Below are 26,853 nucleotides of genomic sequence, written 5' to 3'. Positions count from 1 at the left end.
CGAGGGAAGGAGGGTGTTAATGACCTGAGTGAGATCTTCTTACAAAACAAAGATCTCGGAAGTGTGAAGAAAAGCTGATCGCTCATCTCAAGACTTGAGACTTGTTATCGCTGCTCAAGAGGCTTACGGTTGTTTGAGCTTTTTAGCGAATGCTGAGGCTGTGCTTTATCCGCAAACTTTAAGTTTAATTTTTTTTCGTTTATTCAGCCATTTTTCTCTCTCTTTCTCTCTCTGCTGGCATCATCATTACCTGGCAGAGCATGGTGGCACAACTGGCTATGGGTTCAGCTGCTTTGTATGCTTTCTGTTTCGCTTAACAGCTGTGAGCTTAAGAGCCGTGTGGTTTCACCAACTTGGGAGAAGGAGCTTACTGAAGGATTGCAGCTCAGTCAGCTGTCAAATGGATTGTTTTTAGAATTTTCCTGTTTTTATTTTCTGAAGGAACTTCAGGAAACTGATAAGGAAACCGAAAGGATCTGGAACTGGAACTAGAAGCACACAGAGATGTTATCATTCTGAAGTCAATAACTATAGGCCCTGAAATTATAATCTTTTATAACTTCTCATAAGTGGCATTTCGTAAACACCTTGTGGTTTTGCTTGTTTAATCTTTGCAGGCTATGCTGGAAATACCCACATCACCTTAAGGAACTTGAGTTGGACTTCTTGGAACTGCTGTTTCCTGCTGCTGGAGAAACACACTGCTCGTAAATCAGGAACTCCATTAGAGTACAACAGCAAGTACAGCCATACTGATTCTGTAAACAAAATATAATCTCCTCTGCATCTACAGAGGAATTTACTGAATACCATCATCTCATCCTTCAAAGAAACCGTCTAAAACCTTTCGCAACACAGAAGAAAGAAGAACCTGGATGAACAGACTCCCAATGAAAAAAAAGATACTTCAGATACTTTCCATTTGTTCCTCCTCATCTCTTCACCCACACGTCGTCTGAGGGAGTAGGACTTTTCCTCTGGGCTTTAATCTGACACGCTCACAAGTCATCTGACAAAGTGCAAGCAGCCGTGCGGGTCAGAACCCCCCGAGCTACAGATCAAGGCTGGGTGAGAGGGTGTGAAGTGGGCCGGTCGCGTGCACCTCCTTGACCATGAGGGCTGGATGAAGAGAGGGGAGGGGTGCAGGCGAAGGGGTCAGCAGCACCTTCTTCTGGCTGTCTACAACTAAACACACACACACACACACACACACCAAAATAACCCCCACAGAGGGAGGCTGCCCGGCGCGTGCAGCCTGTGTTAGGAGCTGGACACACTTCAAGGGCAGAGAGGACCACCACAGTGACAGAAACTACAGTGACAGACTCAAGTGCTGGACCTTGACTCTCCACACAGACGATCCACAGAGATGGCTTTAGAAGGCTCAGTGCAGAACAAAAGGTAAGTGGATGATATCAGTATATAAAATTATTTAATTAATTAATAAATTAAAAATTCAATACAAATTCTTACGCAGTAAGAAGTCTGATTTGTAAAAAGTGAACGAAAACCAATTAAAGTACATATAGAAATGTAATAAAGTAATAATTTAGGTTTTGCTTCAGTTGATATATCAGCTATATTTCTGTAATAACAACTTAATGTAATTGGCCTATTTTTCGTAACCATTGGATGATATATTGTTCCAAAAATGTGCCACTTATATAGGTTAAGGAAATATAATGCAATAATAATGCAATATAGCATTGTAATGCAATTATGCACCCTTTTACACATTTTTGACCACTTAAAAATGATGAGTTTCTTTGATTTTGAAATATAATCAAGAGGAAGATGGATGATCACAAGCCATCAAACCAAGCTGAACTACTTGAATTTTTGCACCAGGAGTAAAGGCATAAAGTTATCCAAAAGCAGTGTGTAAGACTGGTGGAGGAGAACATTCCAGGATGCATGAAAACTAAAAAAAAAAAAAAAATCCACCAAATATTGTTTTCTTTGCATTATTTGAGGTCTGAAAGCTCTGCATTTTTTTGTTATTTCAGCCATTTCTCATTTTCTGCAAATAAATGCTCTAAATGACTATATTTTTATTTGGAATTTGGGAGAAATGTTGTCTGTAGTTTATAGAATAAAACGCCAATGAACATTTTACTCAAACGTATACCTATAAATAACAAAATCAAACTGATTCAGAAACTGAAGTCTCTTAATTTTTTGCAGAGCTGTATGTACTGGTGACTTGCCCAACACTGTGGTTACGATACAATATATTGCAATATATTGTGATACTATTTTAAATGCAATATATTGCAGTTGTTTACATTTACATTTAAGGTATTTAGCAGACGCCCTTATCCAGAGCGACTTACAACAGACTTACAACATCTGTGTAAATAAAGTTTACTTCTTATGTAGTCATAGAAATGTAAACAGTGGGATCTAACACCAGAGTACAACACTGTTATCTAGTGGGAGGGCTTTCAATGATTATTACATGTAAACTAATTTACAATTAAATTTGTTAATTAAAAAAAAATATCATGTACTATTTTTGAATGTTCAAAAAGATACCAAATGATTTGTAAACTATTGTTATGAGAGTTTGGAGTTATGAGTTATGAAAGGGGATTAAGGCGAGTCCCCTTACAGATTGAAGGGTTAAATGATAAATCCTGTGTGCATCCAAATACAGACGGGCTGTAAGTCTGTTGATGCTGATGTTATCTCACATGGGGCCGTATACTGCTGCTCTGAGTCTGGTTGTCAGGCTCAGTCCTCTCTGGCAGGCACATTGCTGTGGTCTGTGTGGCGTGGGAGAGTTCAGTAGGCAGTAAACAGAGTTCGTAAATACCATCGCTTCCCAATAAAAACTGTGACAGACACTGTAATCTACTTTCCCTGGAGTTCACAGTCTGTGGTCTCTGGCACGACACACAAGGCTGATCCAAGGCATCTGATGACAGACAGGGTGGAGTTATGCATGCAGGAGAGACAGATAGGAAGCAGCGGAGATGAAGAATGGGACAAATATTGTATATTTATAAAATCTGAGTACATTTAAATTTACTTGTTGTGCATTGGATATGTCCTCTCCTAACAAAGGTGATGTGGACATCTTGGGAAGCTTAGAACAATATGACACTTTGTAACTTTGTAATTTGTAAAGTCCTGCAATATTACTCTAAACTTCCATTGACCATTCTGTATTTTTCACTATAAGGCAGACCGGATTATAAAGTGCACTATAAATAAATATCCATTTCCTGCTCTATTTTCATACATCAGGCACACCGGATTGTAAGGCGCATTTTATGTGACACTAGTAACCAGTAGTAGGAACGGCTAGAAGTTAGCGGCTAATGCTACCCAATAGAGCTACACTGAGGAACCCTGAGTGTTCCGGCAAGCCAGGATGATATTATCTAGCGGTTCGTCCCATGTAGCTTGTTTTAACATGGTAAACAATGTGCAGACTATAGTCCAATATACTCAGCTCTGAACAGCAAAAGAGCTAGTGCTGTGGTTAGTGCCTAATGCTATTGCTGCTCCATCAGTGCTAGCGGGGATAGCAGCAGGGTACAGGCCGATAATACTCACCTCTGAACAGCAAAAGAGCTAGCGCTGTGGTTAGCGGCTAATGCTATTGCTGCTCTAGCAGTGCCTGCTAGATGTCTTGGCATGTAGTTGTAGAGGTTCCTAACGGTGTCCATCCCATGATGCTTCAATATGACTTCTTGAAGATTTTGGGGTAGGAGTGGAATCCTGAAGGCAAGCCTTAAACGAGCATTGTCCTGTTGAAATAGTGTAACAGAGTTTAACCCTAGAGTTCAGTGTTCAGGAAAGGTAGAGCTATTGGTTGCAGGACCTAATTGCTGTAAATTTGGGCTTCCAAAGCACCTGTAATGAATAACAGGTTTAAAATAAAAATAATAAAAAAAAGTTTTTTTTTTAGCCCACACCATGACACCAGGTCTTCTGGACATGTAACAACAAACCGTGCATCTTGCTTCTGACCACAGTGTCTCTACACACAGGTCTGTTGGTCATCTTCACCAGCAACACATTCATTGCACAACTCCATTCCCGTGTATAGCTTAAAAATGCTGGCCATTTCAGTCTAATATTTGAATATTTCATTGTTCCTGGAAACCTTTACACTTTCCTTCAGAATAACACTGCAATCTGAAACTTCCACCTGGATGAGACTATTAGCTTGATGATGATTTACTGAAGAATACCTGTGGAAGACATTAATTAAAGTCTGAAGGTTGTCTCACTTGTCAGTAGGTGTGAAGAAAAGAACATTTGAGCTGAGTGGAAATAAGAACTAAAACAGTCATATGACTCATAGGACTATGTGCCATATGTCCAACACTGAAGCAATATGTTGGAGAGATAAAGGGAAGGAAACACCAACCTATCCAGACAGAAGCAGCATCCTTTCTCTGTTGCTATAGTAACAGTTACCACTGTGGACACACAACCGGCGCTCCAGCGAGCTTCTCATAACGAGATTACTGTTTTATCCACCTTTATGTTGGAGATGTGAGCGCGGTGCCGATTCAGTACAAAGAAGACGAGGTGTATTTACACACCGTGGCAAATGGCATTCCTTTGAAGGCGCTTTAATCTTCCTAAGAGGCTTGTATTTTCAATTGCAGAGCATTTCCATATCAACAGTATAAATATCAAAAGGCATTGGCTGAGTGGAATTGCTAGAGAGCGCTTAAAGTACATTTATTTCCTTTGAAAGGCGCAGTGTGTCTCACAGCCAGGCTTTTCTGCTGTAGCTGCCAAACACCCACATAGCTTCCTTCCTAAAAAAGAGAAAGATGCAGAGTACATCTTCATTTCGGAGGCAGAAAAGATATTCAATGGCAACAAACTGAAGGTTTTCCTGCCAGTGCTGCTGCTATAATGAAGCAGGGGCGGGCAGAGACAATACAAGACATGTATGAGCATGTCAAGAAAAACAAACCAGAAGACCAGAAGAAAGAAATGTATCTTCAGTCATCCGAGACTAATAACACATTATGAAGAAGTGTGAAGATATGATTGCCCTTTATTAGCCTGTATAAATGCGACTGCTAACAGTCCAGTTTAGCGAATCCATCCTCTGTGTTTATTAACACACTGGACTTCAGGGAATGAAGTGGCAAAAGAAGTTTCTAGCATGTGAAACAGCTAAAAGAGACATCCCACAGGGTTTTTAACACCAAGAATGGTGATAAGAGTGAAAACTGCACCACAGAGCTGGAGAGGATAACAGAACGCTCTGTATCAGGAGCTGAATCTGGAAAGAGTAGTGTCTGCATGAAAAGCTGGAGCCGTGGATGAATGCTATCATTATTATGTTCATATCTGCAGACTCCCTTATCTCTCCTGTATCCACAAGCATGCATTGTTCAAGATCATAGATGAAGCTACCAGACCAAGGAGACAAATAGGGGCAGACAAAAAGCAGGCAAGCAGAAAAGTTAAAAACAACAAAGAAAACTCACTGAGCAAGAAGAAGATGAGCACGCTAGGGGTGTGCCATATTGTTTGTTACACTGATAATAGTGGTATAAATTCTTGCACACAGTCTATTTTGTGTTTTATTATTTACTGCTAAGCTGTAGGGGTATTTTTGTTGTTCTTTTTGTTTATGTTTGCATTTTGTGGTATATGTTTTGTGACAATATATTATTTTTGCAAGCAAAATCAAATCAAATTTACATCAATCTACACACTGTATTTCAGCACTGAACTATTTACTATATGCTCATCACCCAGTCATGTCACAGCACTACATATTCCTTACAGTAAGTAATAGCCACACTATGTACATACTTGTATTTATTGTGTCCGGGCACCCTGTGTCTTGTTTTGGACTACGCAGTGGCAGATCTAGGATTTCTTGGGTCCACAATATTCAGAGAGGGGCCAAGTTTTATTTTACTAGTCACACCATGTTCCAACAATTAAATGTAATTTAAAAAGCTTAAAAAGCTCAAAAAGTGTATGTTGCAAATACGAAAGAGAAAAAACAAAATATATATATTATTTTAAAATATATTTGGCTACTTTAATATTCTTTGCAGTTATTTGAAAAGTATTTTGCTTTTTGTTAGTCTTTGCTTTCATTTTTGCATTTTTGTTGATTTTCTGGGGATTTTTGAGAATTTTGGACAGGGTCATTTCAGGGGGCCATTCAGATTTCAGCTGGGACCAATGCCCCTGTGGCTCCAATGTCTGTCTAATGTCTATCTTTGCATTTGCATGTCCTTCTGCACCAGGGATCTAGCCTAACAGTTGTATCGTTACCCCAGTATCAGTATAATAACAATTAAAAAAAGTAGTATTTAATTGAATTAGGTGTACAGGTGAGTGAAAAACCTAGGCGCTAGATCTCTCAAAGTAACAAAAAAAACAATAAACACAGAAAGTAATATAGAAAACGGATAGAATTTCACACATAACTTACACTATATTGCACTGTTGAAGGTATTAATGGGATTAATATATAAAATATGACTATACAATACCGATATATACATTTCCATTTACATATATAAATATATATATATATAATTATATGTGAATCCATAAGTGTGTGACAAAGTGAGTGTAAGAATTATTACATTATTTATTATTGCATTATTATTGTTTTAGACAAAATCACAGTCGAAAGAGTTTGTTTCTTTTAAACTGTTAAATAAAATAAAAAAATAATAAAATATGTAGAATATTGTCATCGCAAAATGCCCTGAAATATTGTGATATTATTATAGGGCCATATTTCCCTCACCTAATTAATACTAGAGTGTTAAAGACACGCACAGGTCCAAATGGTCCAGACTAGTCAAAAAAAAAAAGAACTAAATAACCGTAATTACAGCCTCTTTCAATATCAACATAATCAGGCTGTTGCTGCTGCAAGAGCAGGACATAAAAGTCCTCTTAAATGGCTGGGCTGAATACTTTGAGTAATAGACATGCTATTATCTCAATATAAACACGAGCTGAGCAATCAAAACAAATGAGCTTAGAGTGCTTTTCCATTCATGTGGACTCAGACGGCTTTAATTCCCGCAGAGCAGAAGGCCGACACTATTCAGGAACGCACTTAAGCTGGACGGAATCAAGTGAACAAAAGACCTTGAACCATCACAGTAACTGATGGTATAGAGATTGATGTCTGTTGGGGAACAGATGCTCAGCCTGTCAGGTGCTTAATGGGGCAATACAATACAGAGCATTTAAAGAAGCACTCAGAATATATACAGCATATATATATATATATATATATATATATATATATATATATGTGTGTAGAGACTAGAGTTAATTGGCCTAATTCTAGAGCGGACTGCATTTGCGACACGTTTGCAGCAGTATTGTTTGGCCTGTGGAAAGTTCATGTAGAAAAGAGTCTGAAAAGAAACAGTCTGAAAAGATGCGACGTAATGTGTGGTCTCTATCTCAGCATGTGATAGGCCACAAATATGAATAGGATACGTGGGCTTGTTTGCTTGTGTGTGTGCGTCTATAGTATGTGCACTGTGTGTCTTTCGTCAGTGGCGTGGACGTGTCGATACCTGTTTTAAAACACTGCAGGCTTGATATTGTTGAGATAATCTGCTTGAAAACTGTTCTAGCCTCACTCCCCAAAGCAGTGGAGCCCCTGGAGTACCAGAAGCATCATCTGCCACAACAACAACAACAAAGGAAGGAGACTAACTATCACATAGTTCAAGTTAAACATTTTTGCAATTTTTGGCGTCAGTTTGTCTTTGCTATCATAACGATGGGAAAAGTACAATAAAACAATCATTATGTCACTTGCCATTCCCTTTAAGAGCCAGGTGCATCACTGGACGTGTCTAATATGACCTACCTGTTTGTTCACATTCATTCATTCTCTTTATTGTTGAGCTGAAAGTTTGCATAGCTGCCAACAGGTACACTGTATGGGTTTGTGCACTGCTGCATGTTTATGTGTATGTAACAAGCAGGGGTGAATGTGTGTTGGGGACACGCCTGTTGACAATTCACTGCCAAGATAGCAATTAACTTCTGACTGTTGACGTCTGTCTAGGATGTTTTTAGACAAGGGTGCACCTGAACACGCCTCTTTTCGAAACTTATATGGCTCTGGGCGTAAATATATATTCACAAGTGCTGTTGATATTTAGGTGTGAAAATAGATGGTTGGCGGGGTGTAAGATAGCAATGTGTGCCTTGCCGAGGGTGTAAGATAGGGACCCATAACTAATCTGCCAATCTAGGTCCAGAACATGGCTACTGCACTATGTAACTTTGATGAATAATGAGCGACATTTTCTCTAGAAGTACGCAATGTATAGCTTCGAACTGGTGACAAGCGGAAAGTGTCACAATGACAGAGCAACAAATAGAGAATGTATCAACTTTATGCAAGTACATTATGACATGGTGAAGCAACATTCTAAACTGATTGGCCGAACAAGGGTTTGAGGTCTTCCAGGAACTTTTGGTTCCTACAAACACTTAGTAGTTTCTTTTTTTCCTGGTTTATGTGATGCATGTTATCACAAATACGGGGGCAGTTTGGAGAAAAATGGAAGAAAGTAGCGTATAGCTTAATAGGTAGCTTTCTAGATTAGCCCCACCAATATATGCACACTTACCAGACCACATGCTTTACATCTAATAAATGTTTATGCATTTGTTTTGGAAGATATGTTTATAAAAAGGATCAGATATCAACACTGGCACACAATTCCCATATTATTTCTTCCCTGCTCTATGCAAAATGGGTTCTACAACTACACCAATAGTGGGGACTAGCAGCTCTCTGTTAAGCCTTTTAAAAGGTTTTTCTAAACAACAATAGAAGAGATTATACAATAATACTACTTAACATACTTAAAGACACTTTAATACCTTTAATTTTGTAGCTATCTTACAAAAACACCTTCTTAGCAGCAAAACATTTGTAGTTTTCAGTGGAAGTCAATGGAAAAAGTCATTTTGGAGCATTTCTATTGGTTCATTCCAAAAGCTGTAGAAAACATTGATGCTGGGGTTACAATCCCTTTTATTCTATAAAATTGAAGGCAAAATGGTCAGCCATGTTTTCAAATTTGGAACCAGAGTAGAGATCACAGGCAAAAAACCAAGCATGTGTCATACCGCCTTATTGAGCTTACAGTACAGCCTAATAAAACAGTTCATTCAGTAAGTATTAGTAAATGCGTCATCTGCTGCGACAACAACAAAGAAAGGAGACTATCACATAATTCAAGTTAAACATTTTGGCTATATTGTGCATAATGTGTTAAAGCAACTTTATATACCAAATTTGTAGTAAATAAATCATGCTGATGCTCCACTGACATGTATTAGAGAGTATCGGCCCTATTTTAGTGATACGTAGGTAAGCCGTCAAGTTCGCACTGTACAGCTTTATTTGTCTTTGCTATCGTAACGACGGGAAAAGTATGCCTTGCATGGCTTGAATTGCGTAAAATGCATGTACTAATTCTCCTAATTAACCATGGGTGTGTTTTGGGTATAATTTGCAATAAACCAATCAGTATGTCACTTGCCATTCCCTTTAAGAGCCAGGCGCATTCTGACTTTGGTGTATTGCTAGTTTAGGGGCGCAGCTACTTAGATGTGTCCAACTCTTCTAAGCAGAGGAAACTGAACTGTTTGTTCACACTCGTTCATCCTGTTTATTGTTTATTGATCTGAAAGTTTGCATATGTTTTAAATGGGGGTGGGGCTTCCAGTATTAGCACAGGCTAGTGGTGCTTTAACACATGTAGTTTGTGCCCCTGGTCAAATGCGTTTTACCCCTCGATTTGATTTGGCTTGGTTTGTTTTCACACAGGTGTTGTCTCCTCTGATTGGTCAGAGCTGTCTGACACGTGACCAAGACAGTAAATATAGTAAGAACGTTCTGTGCGCATTCTATGTGAACACAGTTAGTGGTGTTTGAATTGGACAGTTTAGATTAGAAAAATAAGATGGAAAATTTTTGTCACTGAAACATATGGAAAGTAGTGCAACCAGCCAGTAGAGGTGTTAGACCTTTGGTGGTTTCAGTTTTAATAGAAAATGTGCTGTCCTTGCTTTCTACATCACCTGTTTATTCAAAAACCAGAATCAAACTGTCAAAAAGTGAACAAATTTCAAAAAATGAAGTATAAGGTATAGTAGTAGAGAATATGATAAATGAGTTAATCATAACCACATTTGGAGAAACTGAAGCATAGTTCGAAAAGCAAAAAAAAAGCATTTAAGCACTAAAACATTTAAATTGCCATATGTTTCCCTTGCTGTGACTAAATAACCCTTGAAGCGCTCGCAGTGAAAAGCCGAGGTGGGGTGAAGGAACAGGCACGTGAGCTGCTCGTGCCTCTGAATGGTGCTAAATGAGAGGTGTAGGAAGAGAGCCTGTCTCTTTAAAAGCTGGTCCTTGGGCAGGTTGTGCTGTTGAGTGGGGAGGTGGATCCTTGCCTTGCTTGTCTTTATTCTGCTTGAATTTTTTTTTCTCCAACAAGCATTTCTATCAACAAACCAGCCTGCTCCTGTACCGTACTTGACTGACTACTGTATATGTGTGTGTGTGTGTGTGTGTGTGTGTGTGTGTGAGTGTGTTTACTCTGAGAGTTACTCACTGTGTAGTTAGTGTGAGCGGTGTGAATGTGTGCATGCTTGTCACTTCATCACCTGAGGACTCTACTGAACGTTCCACTGAGCGAGTCTTCTCAGCCCAGGTGTGTAACATCTACTCTAACAGTGAGTGTATCTACCAAGCTTTCATTTCTATTGACTGTATTCTTAAACATTATTGATGACTGATGTTGGAAAAGCTAGAATAACATGATCAACATGTTTTAGATCTGTTTTAAGGTTTTGAGCTTTTATTATATTATATTTGTCTCAGATCAGATACAGATCTCAGATATATACAGTATATTCTGATATAACTCAACAGCTCCCATGCTTCACACATGCAATAATTATTCTTGAGAAATTCGCAGCTGAAGTGGGATCATTTCACAAATCTATGCTTGTTATTAATTATTACTGTTGACCTGTAAAAATAGTGTTTTGTAATGCTGCATTATTCATCTGTAAATTATGTACAGGCCTACAGTGAACTGTTCAGTGGGTACAATGCTTCACATAATTAGCGCTCTCAAATCTAGTCTGAATACACACTTCTTTTGAGTGGTGCTAAACTCTCTCTGCAAAAAACAAAGCTTCTATATAGTATTAAAAAAATGTTTGTTTGACTTTAAAGAACCGTATACACAAAAAATGTCCTTATACAGACCCTTTAAATGGTTATTTGAGTTGTTTTGTTTATATATTGAAGTATTTTTTGTATTATAAAAGCATAAATGATCATAAAAAAGATTATAAAAAGGAGCTCAAACAATAGATGACCATAGATGACTATAAAGGACTAAAAAAATGTTGGCAGTAGTGCGCATTTGCCAAAGAAGAATAACTTTATTATGTACCATATTTACAAGATTCATGTTTGTAAAATAGACATGTGAAGAATCCTTAATTGAACTTATAAATTAATTTACTATTTATTTACTATTAACATATGTGCAATATCACTGGTGACTGATAACCACATATTACCACATACTAATAGCTTTTTTAAAGTCATATTTCATTCACATATACACTACTGTTCAAAAGATTTAAAACACCCCTAATTTTTAGTTGTCCAGTAGCAAGTGTGAAGAAAATCAGGGTCATATAAGATTCAATCATGGAAGGGTATACCCAAACTAAAAATCTATAAATGCCTGTATAAGGTTCTATCGTTTAGTGTATATTTCACAACCCATTCATTTCATATTAAAAGTTTGTTTCCTACGGGAATGCAGAAATATCCGAGGGCTAAAAAAGCCCATTTGCTGACAGGCAGAGTTGTGAAAGGCGGAAAAAACACCTCGCCCAGAATATCCAATCAGCCACTTCCACTCACACCTTGACTGTTTCCTGGTGACATTTTGACACTGGTTTCTGACTTTAACTTCAGTGTGACATAAGATGTAATTAGATCTGTAATGAGGACAAGTGGAACATGACCCATAAACCAGTGCTAGACGGGGTGGAAATCTAGTAGAACGTAATGGAAGTACTATTACTAGAAAGACAAGACTTACAGTAGATGCCTAAAGGGTTCTTTACAGTCCCCCCAGATGCCCCAGAAGAACCACCTTTACCTTAAAAACCTTTCAATTGCATGCCTGGAACTTATTAAAATTCAAACCTTTACATAACACAAAACCCATTGGTTATTTTTTATTAGTTAGTTAGATTTTTTCAGTTTGATCTTATTAACCAATAAGATATATAGGCAGATCAAGGCTCAAGCCTAAAGACATCAATCTCTTAGTAAATGAGTCAAAGACCGAGTTCACCCATGTGCACCTTGCTAAATCATCAGAAAACGAGTCTGATGGTCAACCAAGCAGAGGCAAGGAAGAGTGGCACAAAAAAGTCTTGGGTTCTCTTTACTCATTACTTTGGGATGTGATACCAGTTCCTATCTCATTATTTGCAAGAAAAGGAAAATGTTTCCTCTGAAAGGAAACCAAAATGGGTATTTTGAGTCACTTTTCCAATGAACGCTTTTGGCAACAATAGTTTTTATCAGTTTATCTGTTGAGTGTAAAAGGTTGTTTCACATCTACTGCCTTTATGCAGAGAGCTGAACTGTTCATACTCCTCTACCTGCTAATGAGTGTTTGGTGGGCTCAGCTGTAGAACAAACATGCTACTAAAAAGACAGAGAAGTGAGATCCCCAAATGAGCTCTCTCTAACAGTGAGGAAAGTAACGAGCCAATAGGGATAGTCTCACTTCATTTTCAGCGTCTTACAAACTAACACAACTAACACAGGCTGATTACGCACGGCTAAGAATAACACCTGCTATAATCAATGGTTGAGTGATTGAGCTGTGAAGAAGAAGAGAATGGATAAATATAGCATGTTTATTGTCACTGCCAGGTGTCTGTGTGAGTGATGGGGTGGAAAGCCGAACTGATAATTGACATGGCATCTCAGCATCAAGGACAATAGATGGAGGATACAACATGGAAAAAAGCTTCTAGTTATGAAAATTAGTTTTGCAGCACCACCATTGGCTGTACAGAGTCATCAATGGCATTCAATAGCAATGATCCTAATTTTGAAAAAGTTGCTGTAGTATGAATCTATTATGGAATTTAGTTTCATGAACAATTTCACGTAAGCCTGTCTGGTAAAGAAATCAAGCCTGGCTTTAGGTTATTTTTTAAACTAGTTTTTACTGATGAACATGGCTTGTAACTGTTGTGATGCTATTGATGTGATAACGATGCCAATGGCATGGTTGCAATGCTAATGGAATGGTAGTTATGTTGGGTGCTCTGCTAATGTTGCTTTTTATAAACTTTTGCACATTCTGTGTACAGCAGAACCAGAAAACATATATGCATCGTAACTTCAGGCCCATTTAAGGGGGAACAGCTTAATTCTGTTAGCAAGAAAGTAGCAAATGTCAGCTTCGTTTTTGTTTCAAGACAGCTAAGTCACATTCATATTACTGGTATATATTCACCATGCGTCCCTTTATAATAATGTATATCAAGCTAAGACATAAAAACACAGGAAAGAACACAAATTTATCCAAACTAATAATGGAGGTACCTTTTGTCACAGAAAGCTGGCGGAAAATGCCAGACTTTTTTCATTCATGTTCCAACAAAGATCGCCATTCACTTAGTCAATAAGCAAAAAGGGCTCCTTTAGACAATTTCTTCAATAAATCATAATTTTTCTCAATTTGATCTTATTAAAAGCCCAAGGAGTGCTCCAATATAGGCAGCAGAATGGCCAATCCTTATGTCCAGTTCCAGAATCTATGGAAGACTATTGAGACGATAGTTAGAGACTAAGTTCACCCATTTGTACCTAGCTCAATCATCAGAACATGAGGCTGATGGTCAACCAAGCAGATACAAGCAAAGAGGGGCACAAAAGCAAAGGCTTGGGTTCTCTACTCTGCAGTATCTCAGATATCCAATCTTCCTGCCCCCTTGGAACATAGCCTTCCAATCCCTCTGAAAGATCTGGGGCTGAAAATTTGGTCTGTCACTAGGATGGACGCATATCCTCAGAGCCATTTGTGCTAAATCATTGGGCATGGATGGCCCCACAGCCTCATCTCCAATAGATAAAAATGTGACTACAAACCATTTTTACGGAAAGTAGAGAGACAGAGGTGGTCAATGCTTGGTCATATCCTCTGAATAGACCTGGAAACGACAGCCCGAAGAACATTAGACTTTACAGTTGTGGGAGCAACCAATGGAAACGTGGATGACATTGCACAAAACGTGTTGAGCTTAACAGACCAGACATAAAACAAGCAGGCCTCGTCCCATTCCAGAGTAAATGCCACCTAAACAAAGTGAATTTAGTGAATGCTGCCCAATACATTAGCCAATGGAGGTCGTATCTGAAGGAATAATTGCAGCCTTGGGATGTCAATTAGAGCATTTTCACACTTGAAGTTCGTTTTTATGGTCTTAATCAGTTGATGAGTTTGTTTACTTGGTGCGTTTTCTCCCTCAGTTTGGTTTGGTTTCACACAGGCACCAACCTAAACGCATCAAAATGCGCACCAATAAACCCTGCAAGCACGCTGTCTCTTCTGATCAGTCTGTCTGGTACGGGAGCAAGAAAGTAAATATAGCAAAAAGATTCTTTGCTCTAACACTGAACGCTGAAAATTTGCCGCTGCGCTTTTTAAATACAGTGTAGTAAATGTAGTATGGTAATAGGTAATATGACTAATATATCAGATTAAACTGTGTCTTATCAGCAGTTTAGCTTAAATAAAAGGAGTATATTTGATAGCTGGGTTGAATTGAGACTGAATAAATTTCTCATTAGAAGTGAACCTTCCCGTGTTGTGTTTGGGACTGTACTGAGATCACCTCCACTAGCTGCTCTCGATTCAGTTGTTTTGATCCGCACCCGAGTGCGATAACTGCTTTCACACCTGCTCAATCAAACCGCAATAAGGGTACAAGCGGACCTAATAGTGCTGGTGTGAAAACGCCCTTCGACTACAGTAGAAGCAGAAACTGTTTATGGTGATGGGTGTCCAAAAAAATATACCCTCTCGTCACTTTGTTTCCCCTGTTTCAGTTCCAAGACCTTGAAAGCTTGACATGCCATTTCTCGTAGTAGCGAGAATAGTAGCATCATCTGTAAAGGTAATTAAGGATTGACTCCATGGTTGGTCATCTGCAACTTAAAGAAGAATCAAAGGTGAAATTGAATCGAATAATTTTAAACCACACAGCTACTCCTGTTTATCTATTGATTAAGGAGGTGCAGAAGTTGCAGCTTGGCAGGCATCAAACCATGTAGAGCAGAGCTTCAACAGTGAGGTGCACAATGGTGTGTTGTGTCAATAGGAAAACAAGGTGGAGAAGGAATTGCGTGGGCTTGTTGTAAATGTCCACCATTAAAGATTCAAGCCGTTGTTTAAATTATTGAGAGAGTGTCTGTTAGCTATTCCGTGGTCAGGTTTCGCCCCTGGTTGATCTACATGGGGCTGGTGAGTTGGAATTAAAGGGCTCCAGATAAGCAGTGCATTCAGTGGAATCTTGGCTTTTGGGTGGAGAGGCAAGTGTTCCTTGTGTTAAATAATTACTGTATCCAAAGACCAAGACAGTGTGTTGACTCCCTGTACTGTTCAATTCAAACAAGAACATGTGATAAATGTAAATTCTGTTTAGACTTGCCCAAAGTATAGGTACGTCAGTGCACTTTTTTTTTTTTTTTTGCTGTTGTCATTTGAGGCCTTCCAACAAATACCCATATTATCAATCATTTATCCCTCGTTTTTACTTTTTTATTTTCAGTGCCTTTATTGATGAAGAAATAAGTGTAAATAAACACAATTCCTATTTTTTAAATTTTAAATAATTGTATTTTTTGAAAAGGAAAGAATAACTCATTACTCCCAAAAGGCAGAAATTGTTGATATATGGTTATTTGTTAGAAGAGTTTAGAAGGTCTTTCCAGTCCTTCCAGTCCTTGGAATAGAAAACATACAGTATTTTACATCCTATTTAATGGATCTGACACAAAGTGTAAACATTAAGTAACTGCCTTTTTATACTATTTCCTTTAAAATTGTTTTACAGTAGCAGAGTTAAATTTGTGATGTGTTTTGGGATATCATCTTAGTTCCATTCACAGCCATAGGTACCTGTGCCATAAAGGCACCACCACCATGTTTAACAGATGATGTAGTTGTGATTCATACCATGAACCCTATGTTTCTATCCTAATGCTTATAGCTTAATTTGATATGTCCAAATAATCTTGCTCCAGAACATGAACACATTTTAAAATGTTTATTTTATTTTATCAGTGCAATCAGACCTTTTTTTAGTATCTTAACAGTGATCGTAGCCTTCTCCTGGTTCTCTTTACTAGATTTTATAGAGGAGTTTTTCTCAACCAAGTAAATAATTCTGAGTTAATTCTGCTTTAATTAAAGTTCTGTGGTAAAATGTACCAAATATTTGACTGTACATTTGCCATGTTGTTCAAAGTACATCTTTATTATAAACCAAACCACTTCCTATTGTGCCCAAAAGGCATTAGGCTATACATACTGTTCTGTCATGTATTGTGGTCAAAGGTGTAAAATGCACAAAAATGTTATAGTTGATATATTTGGGATGTACTAGTTTCCCTGTTTTAGCTGCATATATGCCTATTAAAAAGTAATACATCTTAGTGCAATGTAAATATATTAAAGAAGCTAAGTTGGGATATTTAGTTTGAGTTCTCTTATGTCTCTGCCACAGATCATCTTCATTCTAGGCTAAATATATCTGCTATGTTCTTACTGGAGTGTGACGTATGTGCAGGTACGATGTATAAACCAGTAGGGTGTCAGAAAAAGCTGAAATGAAACAGGAGTAACAAGGCATTTTTAAAATGTAAGGAGTAGAAAGTTCAGATAATTGTGTGACAAAGTAAAATGTCATCTGAAAAATAATTACTTCAGTAAAGTGTAGATAATCAGAATAAGATAGATAATCATCTCTGATTGTGGTGTACAGTTTTGTATATTTTTTACTGTGTATTTTGACTATTATGTTAGCTTGTGGCTAGTTCTTGCAGACAACAGAGCAACAGATGATCACACTCTGAAAGTGATTTTTCCTATCAGTATTTAGTTTCTGTTCCATTTGATTTTGTGCAAAAATGCAGCAGTGGCAGCTCAGTGGTTAGAGCACTGTGTTAATGATGACAGGGTTGGGGGTTCAAAACCGAGGTTTGCCCAGCTGTCACCACTGTTGTGCCATTGGGCCCTTAAAATCACAATAAATGTGAATGTGTGTGCACTAGTGTGTATTTTTCTGTTCGCTGCATGTATTTTTCTGTTCGCTGCTTATATATAATTTTAAGCAAAGCAGCACTACATTTGTAACAGATATTGTTTTAAAACATTCTGTGAAAAGCTGAGGAGTGTTCACTCCTACGTACGATAACCAGAGTAACCTTAAACCCACCCACATGGAGCAGTCTTGGCATCATATCTTGACCATGTATTAATCAGTTTTTTTACAGTTTAGAAAAAAAAACATTTATACCTTGAAAAATGAAACATATGTTTTATTTAGACTCACACTATGTTGCCAAAAGTATTCACACATATATTACACATAACTGAACTCAGGTTCCAATCACTTTCATGGGCACATGTGTACAAAAATAGGCATGCAGACTGCTTCTACAAACATTAGTGAAAGAATGGGTCTCACTCAGGAGCTCAGTGAATTCCAGCGTGGTAATAGGATGCAGCACCTGTGCAACAAGTCCAGTCGTGAAACTTCCTCATTACTAAATATTCCACAGTCAACTGTCAGTGATATTATACTGTAACAAAGTGGAAGCGACTCACACTTTCAACATAAAATGACAGCAGAGGATGCTGGTAGGTATGGTGAGCAGAAGTCCCCAACTTCCTGTAGAGTCAGTCACTACAGACCTCCAAACTTCATGTGGCCCTCAGATTATCTGAAGACCAGTAGAGCGTAGAGAACTTCATGGAAAGGGGTTCCACAGCCAAGCAGCTGGCACCAAACCTCACATCAGCAAATACAAAGCAAGCAAGCAGATACTGTTGTCAATATATTGTGTGTTTATTGATTCGTAAAGGCATTCAAAAATAAAATCATTTAAAATAGTCAAGAATAATTTTTCTTTCTTACAAATTATTGATATGTAATTATGAGTTAGAAGGGCTCAAATATTGTATGTTCATTACGCTGAATGTTACATTAGCAGACAAACCAAGTCTCCCTGAAGCTGCGGGAGTCTCCCGCATTTCGGTAGTGGCTCCCTGATGCCCGCGAGTCACATATAATCTCCCGGAATTCAGAACGAGTGCCCCAAATGCGCACACAGGCCACAGACTTTTTTTCTCTAATCGCGTGTGGGAAGGAGAGAGAGAAAACAGAGAGGGTTCTGATTGGCCTGTTCTCTGCAAAGAGTCTGTGAGACAGCCAATCAGTTTTTAGTGTGGGCAGGCAGTGTTTTCCCCCCCTCCCGGGCGGGATTTAGAGCGAGTGAGAGAAAGCAGATCATGGCGGAGGCAATATTAATAATTATTGTAATATGATATAAAATATTTTTAATGTTGTGCATTCTTTTGTGATATTGTAGCTGTCAATTTTTGCCAAATAAAGGCTTTCCCCCCCCCCCAAAAAAAAAAAGGAAAGCAGAGGCAGAGCCTTCCAAAAAGAAAAAAGATAAAACTCATTTCACCTCTGAATACTCTAAATTTAATTAAAAAAAGTAAAATTAATTAATATAAAAGTAAAGTTCCGTTATCCTTTGGTGTATGTGCAAGTTTTTTGTTTTTTTTTTTTGTGGGGGAGGTTTGAGTTAACCTCCCTGAAATCAACTTTTGCAACTTGGGATGTCTGCATTAGGGAGGAACTTTTTATTTTTTGCTATATTAAAACATCAACTGGGGCACTGACACTATGATCCGAGAATCAAAGTGAACCTCATGTTCATGTTGCTTGCCATTGTCAACCAGAGCCTCAGAAAGCACAATTTGCCATGCTTCCTCTGGGTGGGTTCCTCTCTCACCATATGTTTCCCGAAGGTAATGTTGGCCAGTATAAGGCATCTTAAAGCTGATGTATTGTAACGCTGTGTTGGCTACCAGGTAATGCTACACAGAAAAAGAGTTGGTGTCTGACTGTGTTGGAGGAAGCATGTGCTACTCTAATGTTGAGGGCATTGCTAGTGATAGGAGGAGTCCAGCTGAGTGGGTGGACTAATCGGCATTTCAAAAAACAAATACAAACAAGTGCATCAAACACCACTGTGTAGTCATAAGTTGAATTTTGTGAATTACCACACAACTTTTATTTTTAACCCAGTACAACAGACAGCAAGATAGATATAATCAGATATTTTTCGGCAAGCAAACAAGATAACGATTGAACTTACCAATGCAGTAACAAACATTGCTAACTAATGTCCAGAATTTCTTAGAAATAACCTGAAGCAAGATGTTCTTTCTGTATTTTCTTAAATTTTAATGAGAGCTTCTCTTGTTCTGTTTCAGATTTTCTTGCACCATGACAATGCAGTTGACTCTGACGTTGTTCCTCTGGAGCAGTTGTTCATTACTTTTCACAAACTGCGAAGAGCAAGGTAAATATCTCCATGTTTAAAAATACATCATCTTGGTATCTGACTTGATGAAAACACATCAACTAACTATGCGTGCTGGACACCTCTCCTAATGATGGGCCTATAAAATATGCACAGTATTAAATGGACGAAATGAGTTATGTTAAAGTGACAAGTCCAAAACACTGCCAGAATCCGAACGAGTATCTGTTTCTTTGTCACGAACATCTCGTACGAGATCCAAGGCTGCTCACAAGTATTAATTGACTGTGTGTTAATGACAAGACTCTTTGGCAGTTGTGATGTACAGCTTTCATGAGCGGCAGGGTGTAATAGAGTATCTTGAGACTGAGTGGGGTAGCTGGACGTGTTTGGTATGTTCACTTATGGCAGAATCGTCTCACAAGAATTCAGCTGTGAAATTCCTGTCTGGTTACAGAATGTGGAATAATCCATGTCTTGGTCATTAGGATGACAGGGACAAGACGCGATTGGTTCTGACTGGAGATGTGCGACACGTGTGTCAGGGTGCAAAGGTTAAGCCATGAAGTCCCTGGAATACTGCCTTTGAAGAACTCCAGCAGCGTTTGGAGTAACTGCGGGGCCGGAGGATAAGACGACAAATCTGTGCCTGGCCATTCCTGGCTAAATGTTTTTGTAGGGACCCAAACAGCTGAGTAGATACTGGGATTGAATGATAACTAATATCACAGGGATCTGGTTACTAAGGTTACCTTCCCTTAGTGTCCGACTCCTTCCAAGCCTGCTCCCAAAGCTTAGACACACGCGACATGCGCACTCCGTGTCGTGGCAGGCGGGCAGCTCGTCTGGGAATCGAAATGGAGGAAACCAAACCTGCATGTTTCACTGGCACCAGGGCCCTGGCTAGAGCCGCAGGGGTGCAGGAGATCTAGGGTAGGATTTCACGGCCAAAGTAAATTTAGCTCTCCATAGCTCGAACATGAAGCCTACTCACTACAACTGCTGAGCGCGGTCCCCCTGAGGTGTCAGAGTGAGACTGCATCCCGCGGGAACAAACGAGGAGGGAGAAAGAAGTGGAAGAGGGAATTGGAGAGAGAGAAAGGGAGAGAGAGTAAGAGAAAGAAAGAGTTACACAGAAAGCAAGATAATAATATCCCACTGTTACTATTTTTCTTATTATAAATGTTTTTAAGCTGTCTTCCTCTTTTATAAGTAGGAATGCACTGAATATTTGGCAACCAAAATAATCTTACTACCTAACAGTGACTAGTATATTTCAATTATTACTCCAGTGTTTCTAGTGGAACAGAGAAGGCCCTTCCCCTACCTCCTAAAAACATGAGCTGTACAAGGACTGGATATCCTAGCTTATCTAGCTTACTTTAGCCTTAGCTAGTATCTGTTTATTTACCAACAGACTGGCTGCATTCTCTGTCAAAAAAAAAACTTCACTCACCTGTGACTTGAGTACCACTACTGAGGTAAATTCATAACTGAAATACCACTGCTAAAGTAAATTGATGACTTAAAGAATACTGCTAGAGTAAATTCATGAGTGAAAGATCACCTCTGAAGTCAATTCATAACTGAAAGTACATTACTGAAGTACATTCATGACTGAAAGAGCACTGCTGAAGTAAATTCATGACTGAAAGAGCACTGCTGAAGTAAATTCATGACTGAAAGTGCACTGCTAAAGTAAATTAATGATTGAAAAAGCACTGCTAAAGTAAATGAATGACTCAAAGAGCATTGCCAAAGTAAATTCAAGACTAAAGGATCACTGCTAAAGTAAATTAATGTCTAAAAGAACACTGCTGAAGTAAATTCATAACTGAAAGTACATTACTGAAGTAAGTTTATGAGTGAAAGAGCACCGCTAAAGTAAATTTATGACTAAAAGTGCACCGCTACAGTAAATTCATGACTGAAAGAGCACTGCTAAAGTAAATTAATGACTAAAAGAGCACTGGTAAAGTAAATTTATGACTGAAAGATCACTGCTAAAGTAAATACATGACTAAAAGATTACTGCTAAAGTAAATTCATGACTGAAAGAGCTCTGCTAAAGTAAATTATTGACTGAACGATCACTGCTAAAGTAAATTAATGACTGACCGATCACTGCTAAAGTAAATTAAAGACTGAAAGTTTACTGCTTAAGTAAATTAATGACTGAAAGAGCACTGCTGAAGTAAATTCTTAACTAAATATATATATATATTAAGACTGTTTAATTAATTCAGTAGTGAACAAAATAGCAAAATAAATGAAAACTGGGGAAATCCTGTGTTCGGCCTTCAGCCAAATGTTTTTTTGAAATGTTTTATTTCGAGGCACCTCTATCTACAACAAGTGACACTATGGCTCATATGGTCCACCTGCAACATTATTAACAATTGAAATAATTCCCATGGCTTACGAAAGGTCACATCTGAATAGCCACAGGTCAGATATTGTAATCTAAAGATTTTAGAATGGCAGGGCAGTAAAAATAGACACATAAACTTAGTAACCCTCTGTGGTTCCAGCTGGCTATAGTGAAGAGAACTGTATAAGGCTACTTGTACTGAGGCCCACTGTGGGACCTGGCCAGGATGATTCCCCTGCCACTACTCGCCTGGCTCGCGAGGAGTTTCCCTGGAATGAAAGGCAGACACGCTAGCATCCAGGACTGGGCCATTCAGTAAACTCTGTCATCTGTTATCCGTCAATCAGCCTAGTTTTCTTTCTTATTTAGCACTAAATTACATATATTAAAATTGATATTATATTGAATATTTTTATATTCAATTTAAGTTCACCTTTCACTTTTATTATAGCTTACATTCTTCTTTGATTATTTTCTGTAGTTTAAGCCACACATTCCTTTCCAAATAAAAGGTTCGATAAAAGGTCTATAGTCTGTCTAAAACTGCAGGTCTGGGTCTGCTACATTTCATTTTTAAAGTGTGCAGTTCTGTTTAAAGGTTTAATTCCATATTTTTTTCATTAATTTTAAAATGTCTAGTTGTGGTCTCTAGTATGAATAAATGCCATGTGAGTTGTTTTTGTGAAAAAAGTGCTCCAGCGTTTCTATTTAGCCCTGCTTTAGATCACTGAATTAGTGGTCTCTGAAGAAAGACAGGTTTTGGCTCCTGCTCATGAATATTCATACATGCAAACATATCACCTCTAATTGGTTAACAGCACTGCAGCAGAGAAACAAAATGTTTTCCCACGGCCAAGAAATGTTATCAATGCCCTGGTGCGAGTGCAAGTAGAGACTGCCCTTCGTGACGCCGGCCTGCCCACGACAGTGCGAAAAAACCCTGCGACTGCAACACCAGCCTCCCTGCAGCAACACGAATAACACCCTACCCATGGCTGTGACACCACTCTCCCCATGGCAGCGCGAATAACCCCCTACCCACAGCCGCACGATTCCCCCTGCCACCCTTACCACGCCATTCATATCGTTTCTTTCAGTGAAACTAAGGCTACTAAACTCTTACCTCAGACTTGGTGATTTGGCGTTTGGGCAGTTTCACCACAGCGAAGCCCCAGATTTCACTTTATATCATAAAATTCGACCCGAACGGCGCCCACTTTGACTGGTGTTCTGTCGAGTTGTACTACTATGTCAAACCGTGCTTCCCTAGTGTAAATCTGGAGTTACATACACAAGATAGCTAAGGCTAACTATCTCTGTAAACAGTAGAAAAAAGAGCTGTAAGCTCCACCTTGACTATAGCCCCTAATGCTGTAGCCCGGGTTCAGCGCCTCGTAGCGGTCCTGAGCCGAGGTGGGCGAGGCCATGAACTCACTGGTTGACGCAGACACCCTATCGTCTCTCTGATCAACTCGTATTTCTTTTTCTAGATACTGCAGACAAGGGAGACTGAGAAACAGTTTTATATGCAGCATGCATATACAACTCAAAGAGACCTATAATATTATACAAAGAACAAGAAAAAGTGGATTTTAGCAGAATGAGACCTTTAATAAGATAAAGTGCAGCAAACATAGCCCAGTATTTGAACTGCAGTTTAAAGTTCTCCGCTTTCTGCCTGTGTGTCAAAATGCATAATAACAATTAAAGCACTTTGTCATGTAGTATATTTTGAGCACTGAGGTCGCAGGTAAAATTTCCTTCAAGTAAGGTGGTTAGGTTTGTGCAATCAATGTTGCATAGCAATGATGCACAGCCTCACCACTCTCAAGCTCCCTGCAGGTATTTTACAGTACTGTGAGGATTCTGATTTGCCAAATCTGTATTACCAACAAACAAGTAGTTTTGTGTGGAGATTTCTTGGTCTTCCAGATCTTATGTGAACCTCCACAGTTCCCCTGAACTACCATTTCTTAACATGCTACACTGTAGAAACCACATGAAAGAATGATTTTTTTCTGATAGCCATTTCTTGACTTGTAGTGTGGTCATTTTCAGATCTTCAGACAGGAGCCCATGATTTCTTAATGCCTAATTACAATTACAATAATGAAATGCCTCTGGTCTGATCTGATAATCTGTCTGAGACCTTGTCAAAAATAAAAAGAGCCTTTGTCCAAACATTTACATATGTAACATACACACACAACATTTGTATCAGTGAATTTGCCATAAATATTGTATTGCATAAAAAATACTTTTCGGGCACTTCACTTCACTGCAGCAGTAAAAACTGCACCAAATGTATTAGTCAAAAATGTTAAGTTTAGGCCTGAAGCAATAAAAGCAATAATAATGCTGCTTCCAAAGTGCTCACAGGACATTTTTTAAGTATTTTAAATATCAAAAGAACCACAATCGTCCCTGTGACCATTAAGTCATAAAAGAGTGCTCATCCCGAGCACGAGCTGTTTAGTTATGTTACCGTACCTCCGTTTAGAACTAATTCGTGGCTTTCCCAGCTGTCTGTATTCAGGAGATTACTCTTCCTATTGTTGCTGTGGATTGCTCCAACACTCTCAGATAACAGTTAGTACTTTTCAGCTGTTGCAGCAAAGGCACAGGAAAGCCAGGCATGCATTGTTCAAGGTTCACTCCGTTCCCACGAATACAAGTTTTACTGAGAGCCAGTTTAAATGGAAAATGCCTCCCATGCCAGCCGTAGTGAATGAGTGTGAGCTTACACACCAGAGGTATGGCATTATGTCTCATGCCATATCTCATATTGGGACAGAAATAGCTGTGATATCCAAGAACAATGAGGTGATGTTTCCCCCGACAGAAACACAGACTGACGGTAACCATTATGATGAAAAACCAACGTTCATTATTGTAGATCTGTGAAATGTTTAATTTGAGGCACCAAAAGCTTCTATGTCTGCACAGACATACCCATCATCACATCTATCCATCAACATGATCAATAACATCATAACATCAGGACTTCCTTTGCAGATATGACCATTCAGGATAACTCCACATAGTAAAAATGTACTACAGTTCCACGACATCTTACACAACAAGCTCTCCTCTCAGTACTACAGTCGACCAGGAGGGTTGTGGAAGGCACTCTGGGGGTTGGGCCCTGAGTGATGGTCAAATTCCAGGGGTGTTGAGACAAAGCTTGTACAGGTGGCGGCATGAACACATTCCTCTGCTACCACAGCACACGCTCCGCTCGTGCCCATCACCACACACACGCATGCTGCACGCTCAAACACACGCAAACATACACCCCACACCCACTGACACCGTCATCCAGCGGGGAAGTGAATCACTTCATTTAATGATAATACAGATGACTAACAGAACTTAACCCCATAAATCCTTCTGTATTGTGCTGTATCTACACATCATACATCTTATTATTCGTATTATTCCGTTTAGCATAAGATTATACAATAAATGGGTGATTTTCTCATTTTAAGAGTTAGCAACGAAAGCCTAAAATTACAGGGTCAAAAGTGTGCATAATGTAAATACAGCACACCCAAAATTTGGTTAAAAGTCTCTGCTGAACAGATTTTTTTGGTAGCCATCAACAAACATCTGGCAGAATTCTGGCAGATTGGATATTTGACTTCTTTTCTTGGCAAATTTCCATTGAATTTGTAAGTGTTCTGGTACAGGCCTTATATTTGATTAAAAGTCCCTGCTAGACAGATGCGTTTGATAGCCATCAATAAACATCTGTCAGAAGATTTTATATTTTTCTTTTCTTTTCTTGGCAAATTGCCATTTGGCAAATTTCCAAATTTGTTGTTGTCCTGGTACAGATCTTATATTTAGTTGAAAGTCCCTAGCTGAAAAAAATTGTTTGGTAGCCATCAACAAGCATCTGGCAGAATTCTGGCAAATTGGATATTTGACTTCGACTTCTGTTCTTGGAAAATTTCCATTGAATTTGTTGGTTTCCTGGTACAGGCCGGTGGTTAAAAGTCCCTGTTGAACGGATTTTTTTGGTAGCCATAAACACACATCTAGCAAAACTCAGATTGGATATTTTTTTCTTGGCAAAAATCCAATACATTTGTTGGTTTCCTGGTACAGGCCCTGTATTTGGTTAAAAGTCCCCAGCTGAACAGATGCTTCTGGTAGCCATCAACAAGCATCTGGCAGAACTTTGATAGATTGGATATTTGACTTCTTTTCTTGGCAAATTTCCATTGAATTTGTTGGTTTCCTGGTACAGGCCTTGTATTAGGTTAAAAGTCTCTACTGAAGAGATGCTTCTGGTAGCCATCAACAAGCATCTGGCAAAACTTTGGTAGATTGGATATTTGACTTCTTTTCTTGGCAAAATTCCAATAAATAGGTTGGGTTTCATGGTACAGGCCTAATATTTGGTTAAAAGTCCCTGCTAAACAGATGTTTTTGGTAGCAATCAATAAGCATCTGTCAGAACTCTGGCAGATTGCATATTTGACTTCTTTTCTTGGCAAATTTCCATTGAATTTGTTGGGTTTCCTGGTACAGGCCTTATACTAGGTTAAAAGTCCCTGCTGCAGAGATGCTTTTGGTAGCCAGAACTGTGTCAGATTGGGTATTTGACTTTTTTTCCTTGGCAACATTACAATACATTTGTTGGGTTTCTGGTTTAGACCTTATATTTCCAAACTGTTTTTAAAGTCAGGACTTTGGAATGACCATGGTCTAAAGCTTACTATTAGTGTGCTTGATTTATTTCACCACCTTAAATGTGTGGGGTTGTTGTCTTGTTGAAACAAGTCCGTGAGTGGGTGGGTGT

The 26,853-nt window shown here is 38.7% G+C and overlaps 1 protein-coding gene across 3 annotated transcripts in view; it reads left to right on the top strand.

Annotated features, from left to right (window-relative positions):
- Nucleotides 1-209: 209 nt before the first annotated feature.
- dlk2 (delta-like 2 homolog (Drosophila)) overlaps nucleotides 210-26,853 on the top strand; it is a 39,165-nt gene continuing 12,521 nt past the window's right edge. The window contains exons 1-2 of one of the 3 annotated variants that reach the window (XM_015605347.3): nucleotides 210-1,401; nucleotides 19,626-19,714. In XM_015605347.3, the coding sequence (XP_015460833.3) occupies nucleotides 1,370-1,401; nucleotides 19,626-19,714 (121 nt within the window). In that variant the 5' untranslated portion in view covers nucleotides 210-1,369. Of the gene's footprint in view, nucleotides 1,402-10,460; nucleotides 10,735-19,625; nucleotides 19,715-26,853 lie in introns of those variants that run through there. The other 2 variants (XM_015605346.3, XM_015605348.3) reach the window with 2 other exon arrangements.

The sequence above is a fragment of the Astyanax mexicanus genome, chromosome 7, assembly GCF_023375975.1.
Source record: "Astyanax mexicanus isolate ESR-SI-001 chromosome 7, AstMex3_surface, whole genome shotgun sequence".
In the NCBI taxonomy this organism is placed as follows: Eukaryota; Metazoa; Chordata; class Actinopteri; order Characiformes; family Acestrorhamphidae; genus Astyanax; species Astyanax mexicanus.
The sequence above is the reverse complement of the archived record's forward strand: the minus strand, read 5'-3'. Positions and strand labels throughout refer to the sequence as shown.